The sequence below is a fragment of the Procambarus clarkii genome, chromosome 12 (genome assembly GCF_040958095.1).
Source record: "Procambarus clarkii isolate CNS0578487 chromosome 12, FALCON_Pclarkii_2.0, whole genome shotgun sequence".
In the NCBI taxonomy this organism is placed as follows: domain Eukaryota; kingdom Metazoa; phylum Arthropoda; class Malacostraca; order Decapoda; family Cambaridae; genus Procambarus; species Procambarus clarkii.
The window spans coordinates 30696472-30720380 of NC_091161.1; the positions used below are offsets into that span (position 1 = coordinate 30696472).

Below are 23909 nucleotides of genomic sequence, written 5' to 3' on the forward strand. Positions count from 1 at the left end.
GTGAACTGTGGGTGAAAAAGAAGCACCTTTTCTCAATCCTACATTGTGGCTTGAGCTTAAAACAGTTGCTCCTTGTTTGTGATACATATGACCGTCTGAAGAAAATATCCTGACCAACATCCTCTAACTTTTTCAGTAATTTTTATAGTTTCAATGAGATCCGCTCTGTCATGCCCGGTTTGCTGTGTTGTTAGCCCTGTGGCTTTCAAACGTTCCTGATATGAGAGATGATTGGCGCAACCTGTCTTCTTACAAATTACGTCTGAATTTGGCCGTTTGCCCGTATCTCCGAAAATGGACGTAATTTGAAAATGAAAAAATTAGATTTTTTTTTTAAATTTTGTTAACCAAGGCAGCAAGTTAAGAGTCCTCTGGTAGGTTAGGAGGGCAGGAAGATCTAAGGTTTCAAAACGTCACGAAAACCGTTAATTGAAAGTGTCCTCTCCTAATCGTGTAAGCAGGACGACGGAAAACGGTACAGTACATCACTTCCGTTAACCAATTTCATTTCAAATTCCGTCCTTTTTTGGCCATATGGGCAAACGTGCGAAAAGCGACGTAATTTTAAGAGGACGGGTTGAGAATGACTTCTGTTGCTCAAAGTTGCACCTACTGCAGAGCAGCTATATCTCTGAAAATGAGGTCTCCATGCTTGCATACAGTAATCCAAATGGGGCCGCACCAGAGATTTACAGTTGAACCATTACATTGTTATCCTTAGTCAAAATTTCGCTTGATAATCCTGAAAATTTCGTTAGCTTTTCTGACTACTGCACACCTGTTGTGCAACTTATAACGAGTGGTGGATTTTGACTACAAGGTAATTCTCTTCATCAATATGCTGTAATGTATTGCTATTCATTTGATTATCGTAGCATGGGTTATTGTCCCAGATGCATGGTCTTACATTTGTCGATATTAAAGAGCATTTGCCAGTCTTCTGGCCATTTGTGGAGTTAATGTTACTCTCTTTGTAAGGCTTCAATACATCATCATTTCCCACTTTACCATAAATCTTTGCATTGTCTGCAAATTTCATGATGTGGTTTGTAATATTCTCATCCGTCATTGATATATATGACAAATAGGGTAGGTCCCAAAAAGGACCCTTGTGGTATCCCACTTCAAATCATTTCTCCATTCAGTTTCGTTCCATTTAGCACATTTGAAAAACCCTTTGTTTTCTTTCCTTCAACCATTGTTTTATCCATTCTAATATTGTATTATTTATTCTATGGACCTGTAATTTTCTTACCAGTCTCATGTGGTTCCTTATCAAAACCTTTAGCAAAATCCATGTATACTACATCTATTGGAAGACCTTTGAGTAGCTGGTTACCGTTTCCAAAAAATGTGAGCAAGTTTGTTTGCCAGAATGTGTGTACCAATCCATGTTGTGCCGATTGTACAAGATTGTACACTGAAAGATGGTGAATGATTCCCTCCCTGAGGATTCTCTCCATGAGCTTGCAGATATGAGATATCAAGATGATTGGTTGGTAGGTTTTATATCGAGCTCATTCTGCATTTTTGAAAATAGGGGTGACATTTGAATATGTCCAATCTAGGGGGACTATCTCTTGGTCTCGAGATTTTGTGTAAAGTAGTTTCAGCTATAGGCACAGTTCTTCTGCCAGTTCCTTTAAGACTTTGTATTGGATTTTATCCAGGGGTTTTCGAGTCTTTTAGCCTGTCTGGAGTGCAATCACCTAGTCTCATTGTCTAAGATTTGTGCAGATTTATTTTTTTTTCAAAATGCTGCATTCAGATGTTACTTTATCTAGCGGCACTTGTGCTTTATTCATAAGTGAAAGACCTGTGACGACTACTGCTATATCATCGGCATAGTTTAGCAATTTAACTCTTGCCATTGTCATGAAAACCAGGTTTTCTATATGGATGTTAAAAAGAATAGAACTGATGACTCCTCCTTGTGGAGTTCCATTTTCCTACAAGTGTAGTCTGACACTTGGCCTTTCAGCTTTACTCTGGCATACCTGTGACAAAGAATCTTGAATCCATGCTAGCATTTTTACCTTGCCACCATTTTATAAATAACGTGTGTAAAAATGCTTGTTGGCTTTCAAGTTTGAATGCTTTTTCTAGATCAGGGAAAATCACTATAACCAAACCTGAGTCGACTCTTCCTAGTAATGTTGCTATGCAGTTTCAAGTTACAACTATAGTAAAACCAAATAAATTCTTAAACAGGTCTCCAGTCTTTCACAGTAGCCTATAAGACCATCAGTTCTGCAATTTTATTAATAAATTATGTTAACGAAATTGGTCTAATTGCCAGGGTCTTTCGTGTTAGTAATCGGAATGATGTCTGTTTTCTTGCAAGAGGTCGGGAGCTTGCCGAGCTTCCAAGATGCATTGATAACGTACAATATCCCTTGTTCTTCAGCAGGACCTGTGTGCACGATCACTGAATATGTAATGTTATCAGTACCTTGTGTAGTATCATTGCCACCTTTTTTGGGTCAGATTAGTTCTTGTTTAGTAAGGAGTCACATTCGTCATCTGTAGCTATGCTCTTTCGAATGGACGTCAACCTCTCCTGTTTTTCCTTTCTGCTTTCTGACCATTGCAGGAAGCAGGTACGAAGCTTTTCCCGTAAACTGAACAGCAAGTCACTCAGCCTCCTGCAGTGGTTAAATACATGCATGTTGTCGAGGTGGTCGACCTAACGTTGTTTTAATCTGTCCCCATATCTTTCCAAGACTACTATGCTCATTTAGAATGACACCAATCAAACCATTTTGCCTCCTTTAACTCTTTAGAAACTAGTCAGCTTCAGATATCACTGCTCTTACCAGAGTTCTTCCTTCCAGTGTGCGGTTTCTCTAGAGATGTTTTCTGTTGACTCTGGGGTTTTGTTCTTTACCCTCATTACTGTAGAACCAATAGTTATTTCGTTGTGTGTTTCCTGTGATGACTGGAGTAACTGCTTCAGCAGCTGTAATGGCTTCCTCTAGATTGGTCTCGTGTCCGAATCCTTGGGTGGCTAGTATGTAGCATGCCATTTTTCCAGCTCGTCCTGGTATATATTCCAGTTGGCCTTTTACATTCCACGTAGGTTGTACCAGTGGTGTAGGAGTTTTTCTTTGTTTAGTGTTGTGATAGTAGCATAGCGGTCACTGGTGATCAAGCTTACTTCACATTTCGCCTGATGCTTGAGATCAGTTGAGATCAACGTTAGAGAACATCCTTGAATGTGTAAATGTTCCCCAGGGTTGAGAAGTGATCAAGTATTTCTAGCAGAACTTTAGTCAAATCGGCTAGCCGAGTCACACCTACCTTCTGATATGTAGCATTAAAATCCCAGGTAATAATTATATCATGCATCCTCCATTGACAAGCACTTCCTCTGCTGTTTACATATAAGGGCTGGTAGACGTTATATACGAGGAGCTCAATATTAGCCATATTCACTGGTACTGCTAATACCTCTACTCATCCCCACACGGAACTGCATCTTTTTCCTTGCTTTTATGGTGTTACTTGACAAGGATCATTAACCCTTCTCTCCTTTTCACGAGGTATAATTATTGGGGATAACCAGTTAATCTGAAGGATTTCGTGGCTGGTTAGACAGTTTCTTGCAAAACTATTATATCTGCTTTTGTACCGATTGCAGCTTCCTAAAGAGTGGGGTTTTAATTCCAAGATCCCTCTATGTTTCAATGAATTCGTAATGAAGAGACAGCGGTTTCTGTTGGCGTTGCCTTTCCTAGAAAACTCCCCTTGGGAATCGACAACCATATTCTCCACTTCGCTAGTAGTGTAGCTGCAAATCGGAATGAATCAATTGTTCATGTCTATCTCTTGTATTACAAGATATCGTTGCTCTTGATTCGCCACTGTTTCCTGCAGATGCTTTTGCGGATCTTGATAATCTGATGTGACTATCCGACTGTTATTGGTAGGCTGTATGCCCATGTGTTTGTCCTCCTGTGCTCCGTCTTGTCTTTTACCGTTTCTTGTGTAACTGTGGTCTGCTGCACGATCTTTATTATTACGCAAGCGATTGCAAGTGTCTCTTGTTGCGAGGCATTCTGGGTCAACTGTAAGCAATTGTTAATGGTCTTTGCCATGGTCTTTAATGTTTTTCAGCTAGACCTTGTGTAAAACTAAATCTGTTTTGTTGACTCCGAAAGTGATTGTATTTTATTTCCATGTTGTAATTCTGCAGTGGGTTTGTGCATTTTCTGATCTGGAGTTGTTAAGTAGTGATGAACTGTGTTCTATGAGGGTTGGCATCTGTTGTGGCTGGGCACGAGTGTTTCAGACGTTAATGTTGGTATACGTACTGCTGATCTGTGATTATCCTGACCTTAGCTGTCTGCATCTTTACTTTCCGTGTGGTTGTTCCTCAAGAAGGATATTTCCTCAACTTGGACATTTGGCTGTTGTGGTCTGGTTTGCCTTGTGCTTAGTTGTACAGTTTTTGGTTGGATGCCTCAGGTTGCGCGCGCGCGCACACACGCGGGGGCACACCCACCCAACTTTCTTGTCCGGTGCAGCGTGTTTGATGGTGGTCATATTTCTGACACCTGAAGCAGCGCAGGGGTTCCATCACGTATGGACGGTCAATATATTCCCTAGTTTCCAAGATTGAACGTTTCCAGCACATGTCCTGTAACAGTCACCAGAACCTGACGTGTCACTGCTTTGTCCATTTTTGTGCGGCACCGTTTTGCATTCAAGAATTACACACACAAATCACAATTGTGTGATGCATCAAATGAACAAATCCACAAACCAAAAGGCTGCAGGATCCAGTAAGTTCAGTAGAACTTCGGTTTCAACTCCTTTTACCATGTCGTAGCTCAGTCGGTTAAGGCAGCATCTGGGTTGCTCTTTGAGTCAGGTTCGAATCCTCGTCACGGCCCTTGTGGATTTGTTCATTCAAGAATTGCTTGTGTTCTAGTATTGAATCCTGTGGAAATTCGACTGGATATCCCAACACCACAACTTTTGTGCGTCTTTCGGAAGGATCCAGCTTTTCGAAGCGTTCAGGTATTCCGTGGAGAAATGTTACCGTTTCTAGGTAATTTGCAGTCTTTTGTCTGGTTTTGTCATACTTTCACGTTCACAGTAATGTTAAGTTTTAGCACTGGTTGCCTCTTTTCCATTTCCGTTACTCCGTCAAATGTTGTAGGAACGTTGTCTGTCTTCATTATGGTAATTAGAATTTTGCAATACTAAGTCTGCAATTTGGTAAGACATGCAGTCTGACACTGTCTAGTGTGAGACTGGTGCCGTCTTCTCTAGGTACATTATGTCGGGATTCTTCCTGGTAGAAGTACTTTGTATAGCCTCGATAGCAGTTCTCTAATTACTGTACCTCGGTGTACTGTCCTCCTTCGTTGTCTGAAAAGTGCTTCCATTTCCCTTTTCTCCTGGACTTCCTTTTGACGTCTCCCTGTAGTGAGAGCCGATTCACATTCCAACCTAACGCCTGAGACACTCCGAGGTCTGGATAAATTTATTTCTCATCAACGTAGGTCGTAAAATGATTTTCCCAGGTGGAATCAGGGATACCTAACACCTAGTCGAGCAGTTTGGTCTACCTTTAACTGTAAAGGTCAGTACACCATATAAGATGCATCATTGTGGCTCTGCCCATAGGGTATCGACCTGCTCAGTGATACGGCCCTCACACACACGAAAATAATAGATCATTGGGAGCCGGATGACCTGACCACTGTGGTAACAATGTGGGTGGCCTGCATACTAGGGTATGTGCAAATCTAGCTAGGCGGACAACAGATAGTCTAAAGTGGTATTTATCCAAGAACTGCTGAAGAAATTTGCAACGTTCCTTCCTAACAGTAGTGCGGCATGTCCGCCTGGCGGTCGGATATTCACACGAAAGACAGTCAACATGTTACATCAGCAGCTGTGAGTCTGGGTATTGATAGGTTGTTCCTCACAAAACTGCCAAGATTCGAGTTGATGGTTGTTCAGAATATAAAGTTTTCCAGAGAACAAACCCGTGTGCGGCCTGCTGTACCAGTGGCGCCGGCAGCGAGTCTCATGGCTGGTGATCGGCTCATCCTAGTAATGTAGGTCACTATGAGCTTTCTCCACAGCCTATAGTTCTTAGTTACGACTACCTCTCGCCTGACGCTTCTCTACTCGTAATTTTTATTATCTTCGTTCAATTTTTAATGGATAGACCAAGCCATTGTAATATTTTTATTAGCGTCTTTGCCTTCACATATACTAACTATTTGATCCCTCAAAATTATTAAAGATTTTAGAACTCACTTCTGGTGGACACACACTCATGCAATCATCATGTAACAACAGCTTTGGAAATCCCTCTCCTCGTATCAATGGAGAGTGCCACAGCCCAGAATGTTTCAGTCTGAGAACATTTAATATTAGAACATTTAATACGAGAACATCAAGTCCCACAGATGCTATGCATGGAGTGTCTACCAGAGTAGCGAGGGTTTACCTGGTTGATACCTGGATGATGGGGTTCTGGGAGTTCTTCTACTCCCCAAGCCCGGCCCGAGGCCAGGCTTGACTTGTGAGAGTTTGGTCCACCAGGCTGTTGCTTGGAGCGGCCCGCAGGCCCACATACCCACCACAGCCCGGTTGGTCCGGCACTCCTTGGAGGAATAAATCTAGTTTCCTCTTGAAAATGTCCACGGTTGTTCCGGCAATATTTCTTATGCTTGCTGGGAGGACGTTGAACAACCGCGGACCTCTGATGTTTATACAGTGTTCTCTGATTGTGCCTATGGCACCTCTGCTCTTCACTGGTTCTATTCTACATTTTCTTCCATATCGTTTACTCCAGTACGTTGTTATTTTACTGTGTAGATTTGGTACTTGGCCCTCCAGTATCTTCCAGGTGTATATTATTTGATATCTCTCTCGTCTTCTTTCTAGTGAGTACATTTGGAGGGCTTTGAGTCAGGTACCATATTCTTACACTTGTCCCCGACTGTGTACGTCACCAGCAATCTCTAGCAGCTTCAAGCCTCAGTACTACAGGTACAAACGTTACCATCATCCTCCTGGTGGTTCCTGAACCTCGGGCAGCTGTAAGTGCTTGACCACATTGGTCACCCATCTGTGGTCACAGCCACCAGCTTGTGTAAATATGGACACCTGGATGTGGATTTGATTTTTACGACCATACTATTTGTGCGTTGAATCGTCTTCCCCTGTGACTTGTCCACATCAATTTGCCTGTCAGTGCCTGAACAGGTGAAGGCAGAGTCTTGGAGACGAAGATTACCTGACCCATTCCTGGCGTGTCCTACACTGGGCCAGTTGTCCTCCGGAGAGTCGGTAAGTATAGCAGAAATATCTATTATTTAACAACGCACATTTTAACACTTTTGTAGAGATTATTAAATGTTCTTTGTTGTGCATAGTTGATATCAGTATCTTGAACTCTTGTAAATCGTTGAAATTTGGGCAGAGCTGCCTCACCAACATGGCGACTTGCCTCGCCATGTTGGTGAGGCAAGTCAAAGTGTTAAGAAAAGGTTCCCTCAAGAGGGTTGAGTACCCATCCAGTTGGATTGATATGTACCTCTCTGATACACAGAGAGCAATCACACTAACCTGATGTATCAACGACAAAATCTGTGGGAGACGTGATGAGAATTCGAACCTATGCGATGGGCGACATTTTAAAACACGCCTGGGGGCATGTTTCTGGGAATGTCCAGCGCATAGGTTGCCTGTGTGCATCATTGTTTTTAACTTGTTTGACAGATTTTTCTTTGTGCGAGTTAAAACACACATTATTTTGTTAATCATAAAATCTAGTGTTCCTTTCTATATCAGTATAATATGTTTTAACACTGTATAATCGACATCCTTAATACGCGTTATCAGTGGTAAAAAGAAAAAAGTTTTCTAAATAACCTTTTTCTTTAACCTTATTAGAATATGCTGCATACTACATGATGCTTAATATACTGAATGCCGAACACCTCACACAGGTAAGTTAGGTTGAATCGTTAATGTACGATTCTCTACACTAGCTAATAATAATTAAAAAAAAAAAATAGTGAAGCTAGCACTATGGGTCACTTAGATGGAGGAGCTGGTAGGTGGTGGATAACTGCATGGACCGTTAGGTGAATGGTGGATTAACAGGACGATGGATCACAGGTAGGTGAATGGCACTTTAACAGGGTGCACCGAGAAACACAAGGAATTAGTATCATAATTCGCTCTTGTACATACAATAGGAATATTTAGGTTAGGTAAGGATAGTGATGCATAGACATTATTTACTCTAAATGCATAGAGTGGGAGGAGGCGGGGGGGGGGAGGGGTGGTCATGACTGTCAGCTGATGAATGGAAGGGGAGACAGCCACGAGCGAGTTTAGCACTTGTACGGGAAAGAATTCATTGCTAACAGATATTGTATTTCACACCCCCTAAACGTTCGTTCATGCTTGCACTAACCTCGACATGCATATCTACTATCTGTAAACCTTAATGGATTCACAATCAATTTGAAACGTTCCTTGACGTAACCTTTACATTCTTATTCTTTGTAAATTCCTATTTGCTTCACTGAAACTGACAATTAGAAACTCTTCCCTAAACATTTCTCCTCCCGAAACTTAAGCTTAATGCTTACTGTATCTTTCTTGCTAATCCTTAATTACAGTATACAAAATTATGTACTGTACGAATCAATTTGAAACATGAGTAATTCTCCTCGACTTTTCCCTTTTCCCATCATTCCCAAGAATGTTACAATGAAAATTAGCTGAAAACCATACTTCCACTACCTAATGTACGAAACATTGAAAAACTAAATGAACCATTTTGATTTTCCCTTTTAACTTCGTTAACGACCTATACCCTGAACTACTATTATTTTGCAACTCAAAAATTCCTTTTACTAAGCTTGCAACTTTTCATGGAACACCATGCAAAGCACCATGCAAAGCACCATGCAAAGCACACCACGTTTTCAATCCTTGCAATTGCTTTGCAAACCAGGACAAGAGGTATCTGTTACATCTTGCTAGGAATATTTATTCAAATTTTGAGGCATGGTATTTTACCTGACTGCTAGATACCGACTAATAATACCCATACTTAAGCCAAATTCACAAACATTCTGACCCATACGAGAAAATCAGTTGGAGCCGCGAGGAGGAGTCGAACCTAAGCTCTGAGAACTCTAGGCAAACACTTTAGACAACTGCACCAAAACATTGTCAAAAGAATTCCAGCCTCGGATGCTTGGGAGCACCCAAAGCAGAGGTTCAAGTCCTACTCAAGCTCCTCCTCATTTTCTCATTGATACACCACATTAATGGGATTTCTTTGTGCCTTGAGACCCATCTCTGGCGTCCTGTATGTGTAAAGTTCTATAGAGGATTATACTCGGCAGGTTAATGTTTTCAATTAGCTCCTATTCAGTATGGTTTCCTTCCTGGAAGAAGCATTCAAACATGCTTTGCTGAATATTTTGTTAGACTGGATTCATGCTCATAGATGGCATTTATTGACCTTAAAACTGCTTTTGATACAGCAAAAAGGTGAGATAAATATTAGATTAATTAGTCTCTCTTGGAGTTTATGGAAGACTTTACATAGCTCAAGGGGTACACGAGTATCAGAACCGCCTCAGTTCTTTCAAGGGAGTCAAAAGTAAACATTCTCCTCCCATTGATTTTGGTTCAACCCAGATTAGTGCGCTTTGCCCAACACTGTTCAATGTCCTTGTGCACAAAAACTGGTATTTGCACACTTGCTGATAAAGCTGTCATCTATTATGTCGACGACATTTGTTTTGTTTCAAATATCCAAACTAGACTGCAATCTCTACTTGAATCACTCGCTGCTAAAATCAGTGAATTCAGTCTTTACCTTAATCCATCGCTCTTTCTTCCAGAAAACAATCAGTGTGTCTCTAGCTTTCAAAGTTAACCAAAACATACAAACATGTGGGCAGCACAAATACCTTGGAGTATCAGTGACATTGTTAACGACCTACATCGTAGGTTAAAATCCAAATCACTTAAAATACTAGTAAGAATATTGGAATGCATGTTATATATGCCGGACTATTCAACATGTTTGTTGGATCCCTACTTGATTATCATGCCTTGCATTTAGCTTCCCCGCCTCTGTTTTGAACAAACTAGAAGTAATAAAGAAAAGCCATGCGGGTAATTCTTGGTGCCCCAAGAAGCACAAGAATCATCACCATGAGGAAAGAACTGAAGCTTCCAACCATACTAGAGAGAATCATCCAAGTCAACACTACCTTTTCCCTTCAGGTAATGGGAGACCCTACGTCTCCAGCATTGTTCAGAGAAGTTACGTGCCGTTAACACACTATTAAGTGGTGCAACATTCCACCTCACTTCTTGTATGATAAATGGCCGAGTAAATATGTCGGCCATCTCATGAAACTGAACATTCCTTGTAAATGCAATATTCCTGTCACTGATCTCTCCATCTGTACACCACAATTTAAGTACTATATACAACCGCTACTAAGATGGTTAATTAGAATCCTGCTCTTTCCAAAGCCATCACACTTTAAATAATTGCCTTATCAAAATTTTTGAAGATCCCTCGAGAACTGTCCACATCGATATTGCAATCCAGGCATCTACAGGACGGAAATAGCATGCAGGTTTTACGGACAATACTTGCACACAAACTATCATTGTTAGGTTAAACAACTGACTGCACTACAACTAGCTACCAGTGCATTATCACAGTATGAGGAACTTTGTGCTTCAAAGTCTGCTCTTAAAAAGATTTCATGCACGACCGACAGTAAGAGCTTTATAATTGGACTTTTTATACAACCTGCTCACTGCACAGTATAAAGGGTTTAGAACCTCTTGCATGGATACCATCTCACAAATATAACCCACCATTATGACAAACATTGCATCCAAATGTGTGTGTAAGAATGATGAAGGCGAATTAAACCAAGGTACCCCAATCTATGTTGTTGAAACTACTGTTCCTATTACTCAGGTCTAATAGAGAAATTACCAACTCCGAACGGCCTGACAACACCGGTAGAATAACCTGCGATTTGTTTAGATCCGAAACCTATGTATATGGGCAGCACAAAACGTCCACCAGACTGACACTACGGAAAATCTCAGTCAGGCCCAACCGACTGAACAAGACTAACATACTGAGAAGCTGCACGTTAACCACATAATATATATATATCAGTGCAACATCTATCAGTAGACTAAAAATCATCGACACAGGCTTTACCAGAAAATAACAATTATGAATTACGTTCCACTTCCGACAAAATATTTCTTTGACACTACAAAATGAAAGATTCCTCCAATACCACACTGACTACTTTGACTATAATGCTGGTGTGCCACAAGGCTGTGTACTCGCGCCAACAATAATCCACACACTGCAGAGGGAAGGAAGGGGAGGAGTGGTGGCCCTGCTGCTAAGGACTGGAGTTTCAAGCCGATTGATTTCCAGGGTTGCAAGGAGTTCAGAGACTATGCATGAATATGTATGCATGCAGCATTTGACGGCCTCCACACACTATAGTGAACATCAGCCACACTACTCAACTCTTCCTCAGGTCATGCTCCATCAGCAGGAAAGGAAGCTTGCACCTAGCACTGCCGGGTGGGTAAAAATCGAGCAGCAACGAGAGCGCTTCCCTCCTGAGTAATAGCGTGGTGCCCGCGAACGGCATCATGCTGTTCAGAGTTAAGGTGAATGTTCCAAGGAACTGACAGGAGGTACACCAGGACCGAGACCATGGACCCATCGACGTCGTCAGGGACGAAAATGGACCCCAAATACTCTTCAGCAGTGCAGTAGCACTAGAAGCTCTCTTATCACGGCAACGATCACGGCTCTAGAGGTTAAGGGCTTAACACTCCTACCTCCCCATCAATTTCAGGCAGTGAGGACAATACTCATTCACAGAGTGAGTGATATCATCGCTGAACAGCCTATCATTGAGATCGTAGAGAGCATCAACGCTCTGAATCGATCCCTCACAGCCATCTCGGCCCTCCTCATCCGGCAGGGTGAGAACGGGAAGCTCACCCTCAAGGTCACTCAAGACTCCAGGCAGAGGCTACTCTTGCGGCCGACAACGGCCTCAGATGTTTTGGTGTGGCCTGCACACCCCATCAGATCGCTAGGCAGCGTTATTTCCGCCTACGCCAGTGTTTTAGGTGTTTCCAGTACACCGACTACTCTCAGAAGTGCCCCAACCCACTGTGGAAATGCAGCATCTGTGCTGGCGACCACCAATACAGGAGTAGCTGCAACGCATCTACTCAACGCTGTATACTCTGCAACGGTGACCACACAGCCGTCTCTCACGACTGCCCTACCAGACAGGCGGAAATCAAGAAGATGACTGACGCCAGACCACGAAATTGTACTACAAGATCGAAAGCATTCAACATACAAGAAGACTTCCCTGCACTCCTGGCAAGTGGTGCCGCGAACGGCGCGCAGCCAAACTACTGGACCAGCAACTCCCGCGCCAGCCACTCAAGGTCACAGACAACACCTCTCAACCAAGCCAGCCAACCATCCTCACTCACACCGCCACCAGCCACCCCTGACAGCACTGTTGCAGCTCCGATTCACTTCGCGACAGAAATGTCAGGTGGTGATCAAGAAACGGTACAAAATACTCTACGACACGTACAAGCACAACAACCACCCGACCTTTGTGATACCAGAGGCCATGTTTACCGGTTGCTCCTCTCAACTAATAGTCCGACCCCACGCCAGACACACCTGTCAACTCGGACCTTATTACAGAGTCCGACCCCACGTCAGAGACACCTGTCAACCCGGACCCTATTACTCCAGTAACACCTGCGACTACATCTGCAACAATACTGCCACCAACTGCTCCTGCAGACATCAACCTGTCTGATGACGACTCTACTGACTATGTCGACATTTTAGACGACCCTGACTATGTCGACTCTGCAATAATCTCAGTTACTCCCAGGCCAACCAGCTTAATGATACTCCAGCAATAAGAAAACTATCAGCAACGTAACACCACCGAGCATGGATCTCCTGCATGTTGACGGCTCACCAGCCGTATATTCAACTATGTATGAGGAATACTTACGGCGTGCGCCAGGAAACGAGTGCGTGCTTAGACACGACCTAATTTTCACGGAATATGACGAAAGCACACTGTCAGCCGACCTCTCTCCCGGAGACTACACCCAGTACAAAGCCAAACAACAAGCCAAGAAAAGGAAAAAAAACTTAGCATAAGGATGCAGGCCTAAGACTCACTGAGGGCAGTTGCCCTCACCCCCCTCTTTAGGGGGATGGGGACCTAATTTCGCTCGTTTTGAGGTGGTGGAATCCCTGCAAGCTTCAGAGCAGACCGACGTGGAAGACAGAAGACGGAAGACTCCAGCTCAAAAAGAAGAAGGAAGACGCCACACATCAAGAGGAAAGAAGACCTCACATAGCCGCCCCTCCCTCGGGACCCTGCCCACTAGCCTAAGCCAGCCAGGTGTTCAGAAAGCCTCATGTTACGCCGCGCAGCTGGGTTTAGCCCTAGCTCTGTCTCCAACTCCGACGTTTCCTCTCACCCAGGCTATTCTTCACCTATACCCACTTTAAAGCTCACCCCAATGGGTACCTTGTCCTATATTTAGTTCGTTCGTAGGTCATGCTCGTTAAGAGCAGCGGCCGTCCCACGAGACGTTAATCAATTTTAACACCGTTATAAAAGTATGTTCATTCCCATACACAATTTATTATACAATAAAATTCATTGTATATTAGGCGTCCATTATGTGATTAGGTTCTTATGGTGATTATTTTTGTTAGTAGTACAGTAGTGAAACATTTACAGACTTGCTATTCGAGAAGCAGATGTCAGTGAAGCACTGTTCGAGAATACATACATACATTACCAAGGCCCCCTCCCCCCCCCCCCCCATCAGTAAAATAATGATTGTAATCCAGCCGCCGAACCTCTTGTTTATCAATGAAAAATAGGCTTACACACAACTCGTCCTCTTGTCTGCATTCATATATTTAAACATGCTGTTCATTCAAAATTGGAATTCTCAAATATAAATTAATATTGTTAAATGTAAGGATGCGGAGTATATTCGGACATTGGTTAAGTTAGGCGTTTAGTTTCTCTTGGTGATTATTTGTATCTGTAGTAGATGGGTGAATCATTCACGACATTGTGGTTCAAACAAAAGTCGTCAGCGAAGCACTGTTCAAGAAATGTTTGAACGTCATCAGTGGTGACTTGTGTAAACCGTTTTACCAATCAAAACGGGGGGGGGGGGGGGTCTGGTGGGTGCATGGAATGGACTTTAGCCTTTGTTTATGAGGACGAGTTGTTATACAGCTCAACTGATCACGTTCGAACATTTCTCGAACAGTGCTTTGCTGATGACCCCTGTTCGAATCCCAAAGCTATAACTATCACCCAACGTAGTTCTAATACATATAATGGCCAACAGAACCTTAACACCTAACCTTTGACTAACTTTACATTGAAATTATAATATGAACTCTTGAGAAACCAGTTAAATGCACAATACGTTAATACCAATGAATGCATCCGGCCTAGAACTTGCTTCCTTCGGAACATTCTTTGTTAACTTGTTAAAGAATGAATATCCTCCAGTGACATTAGTAACGACACCTTTCCCAGACCATATGCCACTTGACGAGTCTGGTGTCCCTGCTCTTAAAACCTTTATCTGCTGTCATAGGCGCTCCGGCCGTTATATAATATTTACTTCCCCCAATAAGGGGAGATACTGCACTAAAAACAAATCAGGAACATCACGTTACCCCATCCCGAAAACACAAACGTTCACGTTTAGCCCTTAACAGGGCCTGCCGTATGACCACAATTATTTTGCCGATTTGCAGAAATGCTGCAGCGCTCGTGGACTACCAATAACTTGTCCAAGATGCGGATGATGGCCACGTAGCTGCAAGTGCTCAGCCTCCAGAAACTGACCGACGGTATGTTCAGCTTGCTAGGTTTAGCCCCGGTACTTTCCCTTCATGCTAAACGTTTCTTCTTGCCAGAGTACGAATACGAAAAATACAGAAGATACCCATTGGGGCGAGCCTTGAAGTGGGGACAGCTGAAGAGAAGTCGGTGAGAGGAAATGCTGAAGTTGAAGAGAAAGTGCCAGGGCTTGACCCAGCTGCGTGTCAGTATGTCGATGCTGCAAACAACCCAACAACTGGCTAGGTTGGGAGACGGGTCTGGAAGGCGGCAGTGGCAGTGCTTCTACATTCAAGGTGGAGACAATCTGTCTTCAGGTGGTGTCTTCTATTTTTTCTTGCTTCGAGTAATCATTTGATGTTTTTCTTTGTACTCTGCGTAGTCTGGTGGGAAAAGGTCCTTTGACAATGTGGTTTCGTCGCATTCAAATAAGATTACATCGTTCGATAGAATGTACTTTTGGTTTGGATTATTCAGCAAGCATTCTGCATACCTCGTGTTGAGTATTTTGCTGGTGATAAGCGTCTATATTCGGGAGATCTGGGTGTCAGGTTTTTGTCACGTTCATCATGGAGTGTAGAGACTCTTGGAGACTCCGCTGGTATTGAGGATGGTGAATGTGCTTCAATGTCCTCTGGTGCTGGGGGTGGTGATTGTGCTTCAATGTCAACAGAGTCATTTGAATCGTCAGAAGACATGGTGAGGCCTGCAGGAGAATGTTGGTGGCAGTATCGTTGCACATGATGTAGTCGCAGGTATGACTGGAGCCATCGGTAAACATGGCCTCTGGTATCACAAAGGTCGGAAGGTTGTTGAGCTTGTACAAGTCGTTCAGTATTTTGTACCGTTTCTAGAGATCTCCACCTGACATTTCGGATGCGAAGTGAATCACAGCTGTCGGGGGAAGCTGGTGGCGGTGTGAGTGAGGATGGCTGGCCGGCTTGGTTGCGAGGTTTCGTCTGGGGCTGTGAGTGGCTGGCGGGGTGGGGGGGTGGGGGGGGGGGTTGCAGGTCCAGTAGTTTTGTTGCGCGCCGCTCGTGGCGCCACTTGTCGGAGTGCAGGAAAAGCTTCTTGTATGTTGAAAGCTTTCGGTCTGGGCGTCGAGTTTCCTTGCCTGGCGTCAACCATCTTCTGAATTTCCCCTTTCCTGGTGGGGCAGTTGTGGGAGACGGCCGTGTGATCGCCGTTGCAGAGTATACAATATTTAGTGGCGTTGCAGGTCCTGTATTGGTGGTCGCCAGCACAGATGCTGCATTTCTGCAGCGGGTTGGGGCACTTCTGAGAGTAGTGGGTGTACTGGTAACACCGAAAACACTGACGTAGGCGGAAATAACGCTGCCTAGCGATCTGGTGGGGTGTGCAGGCCACACCAAAGCATCTGAGGCCGTTGTCTGCCGCGAGAGTAGCCTCTGCCGGAGTCTTGAGGGTGACCTTGAGGGTGGGCTTCCCGTTCTCACCCTGCTGGATGAGGTGGGCCGAGATGGCTGTGAGGGATTGATTCTGAGCGTTGATGCTCTTTGCGATCTCAGCAATGGGTTGCTCAGCAATTAAGTCGCTCACTCTTTAAATGAAGATTGTCCTCACTGCTTCGACAGACGCAGTGAGGACGACAGACTAACAAAAGTATGGATAGAGATAGGGAAGGGAGGGGAAGAGGATTGAAATGTAACCAAAATTGTTAGCGCAACATTAACCGTATGATACACCACAATTAAATGTTCATATTATGGGCCTGGTTTTTTGTTTACCACTCTGAAGTGGTTAACACATGGAGCACTTTAGACTATACCTATTAGAAGATCACCGCTTCAAGGAATAGTGTGTACCTATTAAAATTATTGGACTTGTTCCCTTCACTTATTGTACTTGGGTGCGAATATGTATCTACTACATAATGACCAACTGCAATTCGAGAGAAGTTTTTGCAAGTAACTTTATTCTCTCCATACCTGCAGTGCCGTTGTACGAGACAAATTTCTTGTATATGGTTAACCATAGCTGCAGTGCCGTTGTACTGATGCACCCTCGTACATATCTGAAATTACACATTAAATATATAAAAATACTAAATTGAAAATCTTCATATAAAGCTTTAAAAATATCCCGCAAGACAATCTATCAGCTCAGACTTTGGTTGATCCATAAAGCTGACTTACCACAGAATGGCAAAACCCAACCTCAGACATGACTCGTCCACAGCCCGTTCTCATCACAACGGCCAAGTGGTCGTTAACCCGGTAGCCAAACATGAACGTGACGAACGCTTCACATTTAACGAGTCCTCGGTCTATACTCGTTCGTGCACTGACCCACAACAGTTCACACATTTTAACACTATTTAAACTAGTTTTTGTTATGTTACCTATTTATTAGGCGAGGGAGACAGGTTGGAATACACTTACGTACTGTAATTTCCTTCAACAACTATCATAGAACTATACACAATTTAAACATACTTTAATTGTTAGTTATATTCGACAAAATATAGTACTTGGTTACACAGGACGTTAATGTTAATTAAGGCGTCTCTGGGGTTGGCGGCAGCGTGGACGACACTGACTCAGTATGGCTAGTTTCATTTACATAGGATGGCTCTTATGCGACTCTTGTTAGGTTAAAAGTCTTTGGTCCATATTTCAAGGATTGAAATCTGATAGTTCACAACACACACCTTATAACTGCCAGAATTTAACTAATAATTTTGTAAACTATTTTCAGCTGCTTATGGTCGAACGTTAAATTTCACAATGTTGACACTCTAGCCGCTGTTATGGAACAGTTAATCACACAGGAATTGTTTTAGAATTTAATTTTGTTGTAATTAGCTTCATTAAAAGTTTTAGGCTAGGTAAAAGTCTCTACTAATAGACAAAGGTATATTACACAATATTATATCAAATGAGTAAACCAGTCAATTTATTTTTTAAATAAAGCTTTAACATGTTGTAATTATGCTTAGACAATCGGCAAATATAGACTATTGTATCAACAGAATACAATGTGATAAAATAACTATTCATCTAGAGTAACTTGCCTGTAAGCCTGGCGCAGGTAACCTCATGCACAGGACTGTCCAGGTGACTTAATTTAGTACAACCAATGAGGCGGGCGCTGAGCAGCACCTCTCCCCACGCCGGCCCGCGCCACACTGCCCGCCGCGCCTCTTGACTAGCTTGGCCTGATGGGTCAACTACCTGTGACGTCATTCACCTCACCTGACATGAGGCCGCCTCATATTCAAATAATTCACAAGTAAAATCACTTCAACAATATTAATAGAGTTTATTTCTATTAATGTGAAGTATGAGCTGTGGGAACCGACCTGTGAGATTTATATTTATTTAATTTATATGAATTTATATTTACGTTAATTTATATACTTCGATAGCAATTTGTATAATGTTAAGTGGACTGTATTTCTGCAATAATCTCTTAATCTCACAAATCGATCCTCTACACATTAGGGGGGGTTTATATTACACATATGCAGCCAATCAAATTACAGTAATAGCTACATACATTGATGAGGTTCCTTCTCTTATAGTACAGCAGGTTAGTCCACCAGGTATAACTAGAGTGTAGACACCAAATTATCCTCTTTGAGGTAGCTTCTATCATCCAGTAACTGGTGCACATAATCTTGCATCCTCGTCTTGACCTGTCAAAAGTGCGCTAGCTGTGAAGCCAGAATCCTATATATGACAAGCTATATCAGAGAAAACACTATACAGTACATGGAACATTAAGACCTGGCTTAATTACCTTTAGTATGAGGCGATTTCGCGTTCTAACCGGCTAACCCTATATCCTGACATTAATGGCCATAAATGAATGATAAACGGGTTTCGGATAGACACTTAACTTGTATTTGTAGACAGCGTGTTGACAATGGTACACCTTTGGGTTCCATAACACTACGTCCAAGTAAATTTAACAGGAGCCGAATTTGCTCCCGTGTGAGCCTCTGGTCTCATAAACAACAATGGCTGCCCTCCTTCCCCACTCTGACGCCTGGCCTACTTTGTCCAGATTTCAGAAAGTGATAGAAGGGTCACATTTACTCTACTTTAATATTGATAATTAAGTTAATTTATATAAGATGTTTTTATGATGGTAAAGTCCAAAGACTAATGTATTTAAGAATAATTCCCAGCAGAATAGCTGGTGAATTATAATAGTATGTGGTGATGATATCCCGTTTTCTTTAGACGGTAATTCCACTACAAGTTACGTTTTCTATGGGTAACTTGTTGGTAATACAGCAGCACTTATTATCTGTCTGTATGATATTAAATGGTGTCGGATTTTCCGACATAATTCCCCAGGGGGCTGCTCACGGGTCGAAGTCCTATTTAGAACAGACGAACACCGATACTCCTCCTTCGGATTATTAGATTAATTTGATGTTAGTAGTTAGTAATCACACATTTGTGTGTCTGTTCGTACAGGACGGATGTCCCGTACTAGAGTTGTAGGGGTTAGAAGTCTAATGCGATTTCATTTCCCTGTCAACTCTTGAAAGGCTAATATTCAAGCCTAATTACATATTATTTAACCCAGAAGACTGGATGAGATCAAGTACTACAGTCAAGTATGATTCAGGGACTGCAGTGAGATCAGTGACATTAGATATAACTTGAAGTTTGTTCAGGTAACTGGTCACTGATATATAAACACTGAGGCCCATGGAATACATCTTGATTAAATAATAAATGTATCAAATCAGTCATCAAATTTATTGGGGTTTAATTTAGTTAATTGATTCAGAAGATTGAATAGCTCATCATTAAAGTAAAGTATGGTTCTGAGACTGCAGTGGGTTCAGTGACATTGGTCGCAGTGACTTGTAGCTGTTTTAGGCTACTGTTCACTGATTTGCCACTGAGGCCTCATGAACTCATCTTCAGCTTCAAATGATGATACTAACATCAACCTCTGTTACTATAGTCAGCTGTAATCTCCTTAGTATAATGCTACTGGAGAAATATAATCAGCTGACAAATTTAGGTTTCTACTGGTATTGTTTATCTGCAGGCATAGGTCTCCTCAGGCTTGATACTGGGCCTGAGAGTAATTTACCTCCTGCAGAGTTTAACATGGTTATACCCTGATATTTAGTAGGGCTACCGATGAATCGGTGGCAATAGTCTGTCCCAACAAGGAGACCGAAGTCGGTGAGGTGATCAGACTTAATATTATCTGCCAATTTTATTCCTCTATTTCTCAGGAATTTGGCTGTTGCTCTCAGACCTCGAACTTGTAGGTCTACTGGTATTTTGTCCACCACAATGGCTTGTACTCGACAGATGTACCTGCCTAAACGTACTGATGGTTGTACCACCTGGTAGACTTGAGGTCCTGCATCTGTTACAAACCCTGAGATGTTGAATGACATCTGGGCTACAGGCCTTAATTGTAATTCATCTGCCAACTTTTTGGTGATATATGTTCTCTGGGATCCTTGGTCAAACAACCCACGGGTATGGACCTTGGCCCTCTTATTCAGGATGGTAATTTGGGCAGTAGGCAAAGTCGTATTACCTTTAGACTTTGCCGATTGGACACTCTTTGTTTGTTGCACCTTGCAGTACTGTACTGTGGTGGGAATGCTATCTTCCACCTTGGGGTTTGGAGACGTTGTTTTGGTGTCTCTGCACAATGCTGCATGGTGCTGACCTTTGTTACACCTATTACAGGTGTGTAATTGGGTATCACAGTCCTTGATGTTATGTTTCCTGAGGCACCTCGTGCAATGTTGCAAATCTTTGAGTCGCTCAACACGGGCGTCACTATCAGGAAAATTAGAGCAGTGGTACATTGAATGTTTCTCATTGCAGAACAAACATGTTCCATAGCTTCCTGTACCCTTTGGTGTCATGTTCTTGGGTGACACAGTAACTATAGGCTTGGAGGGTCCCACTGCATATACGCCCACACTGCCACTGTTCCACTTTGGTGTTGAATTATATTGTCTAGATTGATTTGGAGTACCTTTGGTACTCTGTGGTTTACTATTGTTGGTTTCTGAGGGTTTACTTGGTGGTTTTAATTTGTCATGTGTTCGTAATTGATGAACTACTGACTTTAAACCTTCAGATATTTCATTCATGGATAAGATGCTTTTATTGTAATGAGCACTCATTTGTCTCAATATGTCCCTAGGTATTTTCTCCTGGACAATTATTTTCAAGACCCACTCAGCCCCGTTTGTATCTGCTGTCAGGCTGAGGGCATTGATCAATGATTCTACCTCCAGCTTGAAGACTTGGAGTGAATCAGCTGAAGCCTCCGGTGGGGGTAAATGCAACAGCTCATGAACTAAATGTGATGTTCTTACTTCTGGATCAGCATAATTATCTTTGAGGAGTTTTACTGCCAGATCATAGCCGTCATTAGTTAATCTCAGATGGGATACTACTGTTTTAGCCTCACCTGATAATTGGCCTTGCAAATAAGAGAATTTACTACTCTTTGGTAAAGATTGTTTTGAGTCTACAAGGTCAACGAATTTGTTCCAAAATTCGTCCCAATCTTCCTCATCTTTTCCTGAGAAAGTGGGTAAATTAATTGGAGGGAGTCGAGCTTCTGCTTGACTCGTATTAGATGCAACTGTTGTTGTTGTTGCTGTTGCCTTGTTCTGGGCAATTAATTTGACATAAGGCTGTAACGTGGCCTGAGTGTGATCTTCATAATTCGCAAGATCAACCATAATGTCGTCTATTTCTGTTTCTGATAAATTGGTGTTGGCAAGTTCAGCCACATATGTTGCTATTTGACATTTGATTTGCTCAAATTTACCTGCAGCTGCTTGATAATAGCTTTCCAGGTCAGCATAATCAACTGTTGATTGTTGTGACAAATCTTCACATTTCTTGATCTGTCTTGTTAAGTGGCCTTTAAGACCTGCAAGGGTTCTTTTCATTCTCCCTGCATTATCCATACTGGCTCGTTGGTGAAGCCTTGTGGGACTTGTACTTGGGCTGCTCATAATACTGAACAAACACTAATGGTAGCCTAGGGTAAATTCTGCACTCACTAGGCAATAATCCTACCTCTACTAGAGGTTAGCACTTAAAATTAATACACATTATATATATACAATCATACACACTAATGATTTGAGTGATAAACCAGTGTCACTGGAAGTACCTTTAGGTTAGCTCTTCTATATCACCCTAGGATGGTAGAGACACTAATTAATCACTCAAAGGTGTAATGATCATAAGTAAATTATTATATATACAACTCAACTCGAGTTGATAAAAATTACACCCAAAATAGGGTCTGCACCATTCATTAATGGTGTTAGGTTGTTCAATATAGTACAACTGACTATAGTAATAATGGGACTAGGATGAACAATAATAGTTCAACTAGTCAATGGTAATATCCTACCCTGTTGTGGGTTGGCAATTAGTAAATATTATACTGTGATCACTAGTGCAATATATATGAAATAATTCTCTATTTTGGAGAAATAATATACACAATTATTGTTAATAGCCTCTTAATTAGCCTCTATGAAACTTCTAATATTATCTAGAAGTATTAAATATTATTAGTGACCTCGCGAAATAAAGTCCACAAAATTCGTAGATAATCTCTCGCGAAATGTAACACCACGAAATCCGTGAACAATCTCGCGAAGACACAGTCACTAATTTGGCTGGATTCTATATTAGCGCTGTCATTTCACGAAATAACACGCCACCAAATATCTGTGGGTGTGCATGAAACCGCTGATGAGGCTGAACTCTGTTGAGGGAGGCTCCTGAGCTCCCTCGAGGCTTCGCCGCTGTCTTTGACTGGCTGGCCTTGTTTAAATAACACTGCACTAGTATATTTAATGAATCCACTGGTTAACTGGCTCATCCGGTACTAAGATGACCAAATGTGGGTTCAAAGGATCAAATAATCCGTCATCCGGTTCGAAGGACCAAATAATGTGGGAACCGACCTGTGAGATTTATATTTATTTAATTTATATGAATTTATATTTACGTTAATTTATATACTTCGATAGCAATTTGTATAATGTTAAGTGGACTGTATTTCTGCAATAATCTCTTAATCTCACAAATCGATCCTCTACACATTAGGGGGGGTTTATATTACACATATGCAGCCAATCAAATTACAGTAATAGCTACATACATTGATGAGGTTCCTTCTCTTATAGTACAGCAGGTTAGTCCACCAGGTATAACTAGAGTGTAGACACCAAATTATCCTCTTTGAGGTAGCTTCTATCATCCAGTAACTGGTGCACATAATCTTGCATCCTCGTCTTGACCTGTCAAAAGTGCGCTAGCTGTGAAGCCAGAATCCTATATATGACAAGCTATATCAGAGAAAACACTATACAGTACATGGAACATTAAGACCTGGCTTAATTACCTTTAGTATGAGGCGATTTCGCGTTCTAACCGGCTAACCCTATATCCTGACATTAATGGCCATAAATGAATGATAAACGGGTTTCGGATAGACACTTAACTTGTATTTGTAGACAGCGTGTTGACAATGGTACACCTTTGGGTTCCATAACACTACGTCCAAGTAAATTTAACAGGAGCCGAATTTGCTCCCGTGTGAGCCTCTGGTCTCATAAACAACAATGGCTGCCCTCCTTCCCCACTCTGACGCCTGGCCTACTTTGTCCAGATTTCAGAAAGTGATAGAAGGGTCACATTTACTCTACTTTAATATTGATAATTAAGTTAATTTATATAAGATGTTTTTATGATGGTAAAGTCCAAAGACTAATGTATTTAAGAATAATTCCCAGCAGAATAGCTGGTGAATTATAATAGTATGTGGTGATGATATCCCGTTTTCTTTAGACGGTAATTCCACTACAAGTTACGTTTTCTATGGGTAACTTGTTGGTAATACAGCAGCACTTATTATCTGTCTGTA

The 23909-nt window shown here is 42.1% G+C and overlaps 1 protein-coding gene across 1 annotated transcript in view; it reads right to left on the reverse strand.

Moving 5' to 3' along the window:
* Positions 1-23909, reverse strand: part of LOC138349739 (uncharacterized) — a 1021949-nt gene that overhangs the window by 762475 nt on the left and 235565 nt on the right. The window contains exon 5 of the mRNA XM_069323441.1: positions 16940-17025. Within this exon, the coding sequence (XP_069179542.1) occupies positions 16940-17025 (86 nt within the window). The remainder of the gene's footprint in view (positions 1-16939; positions 17026-23909) is intronic.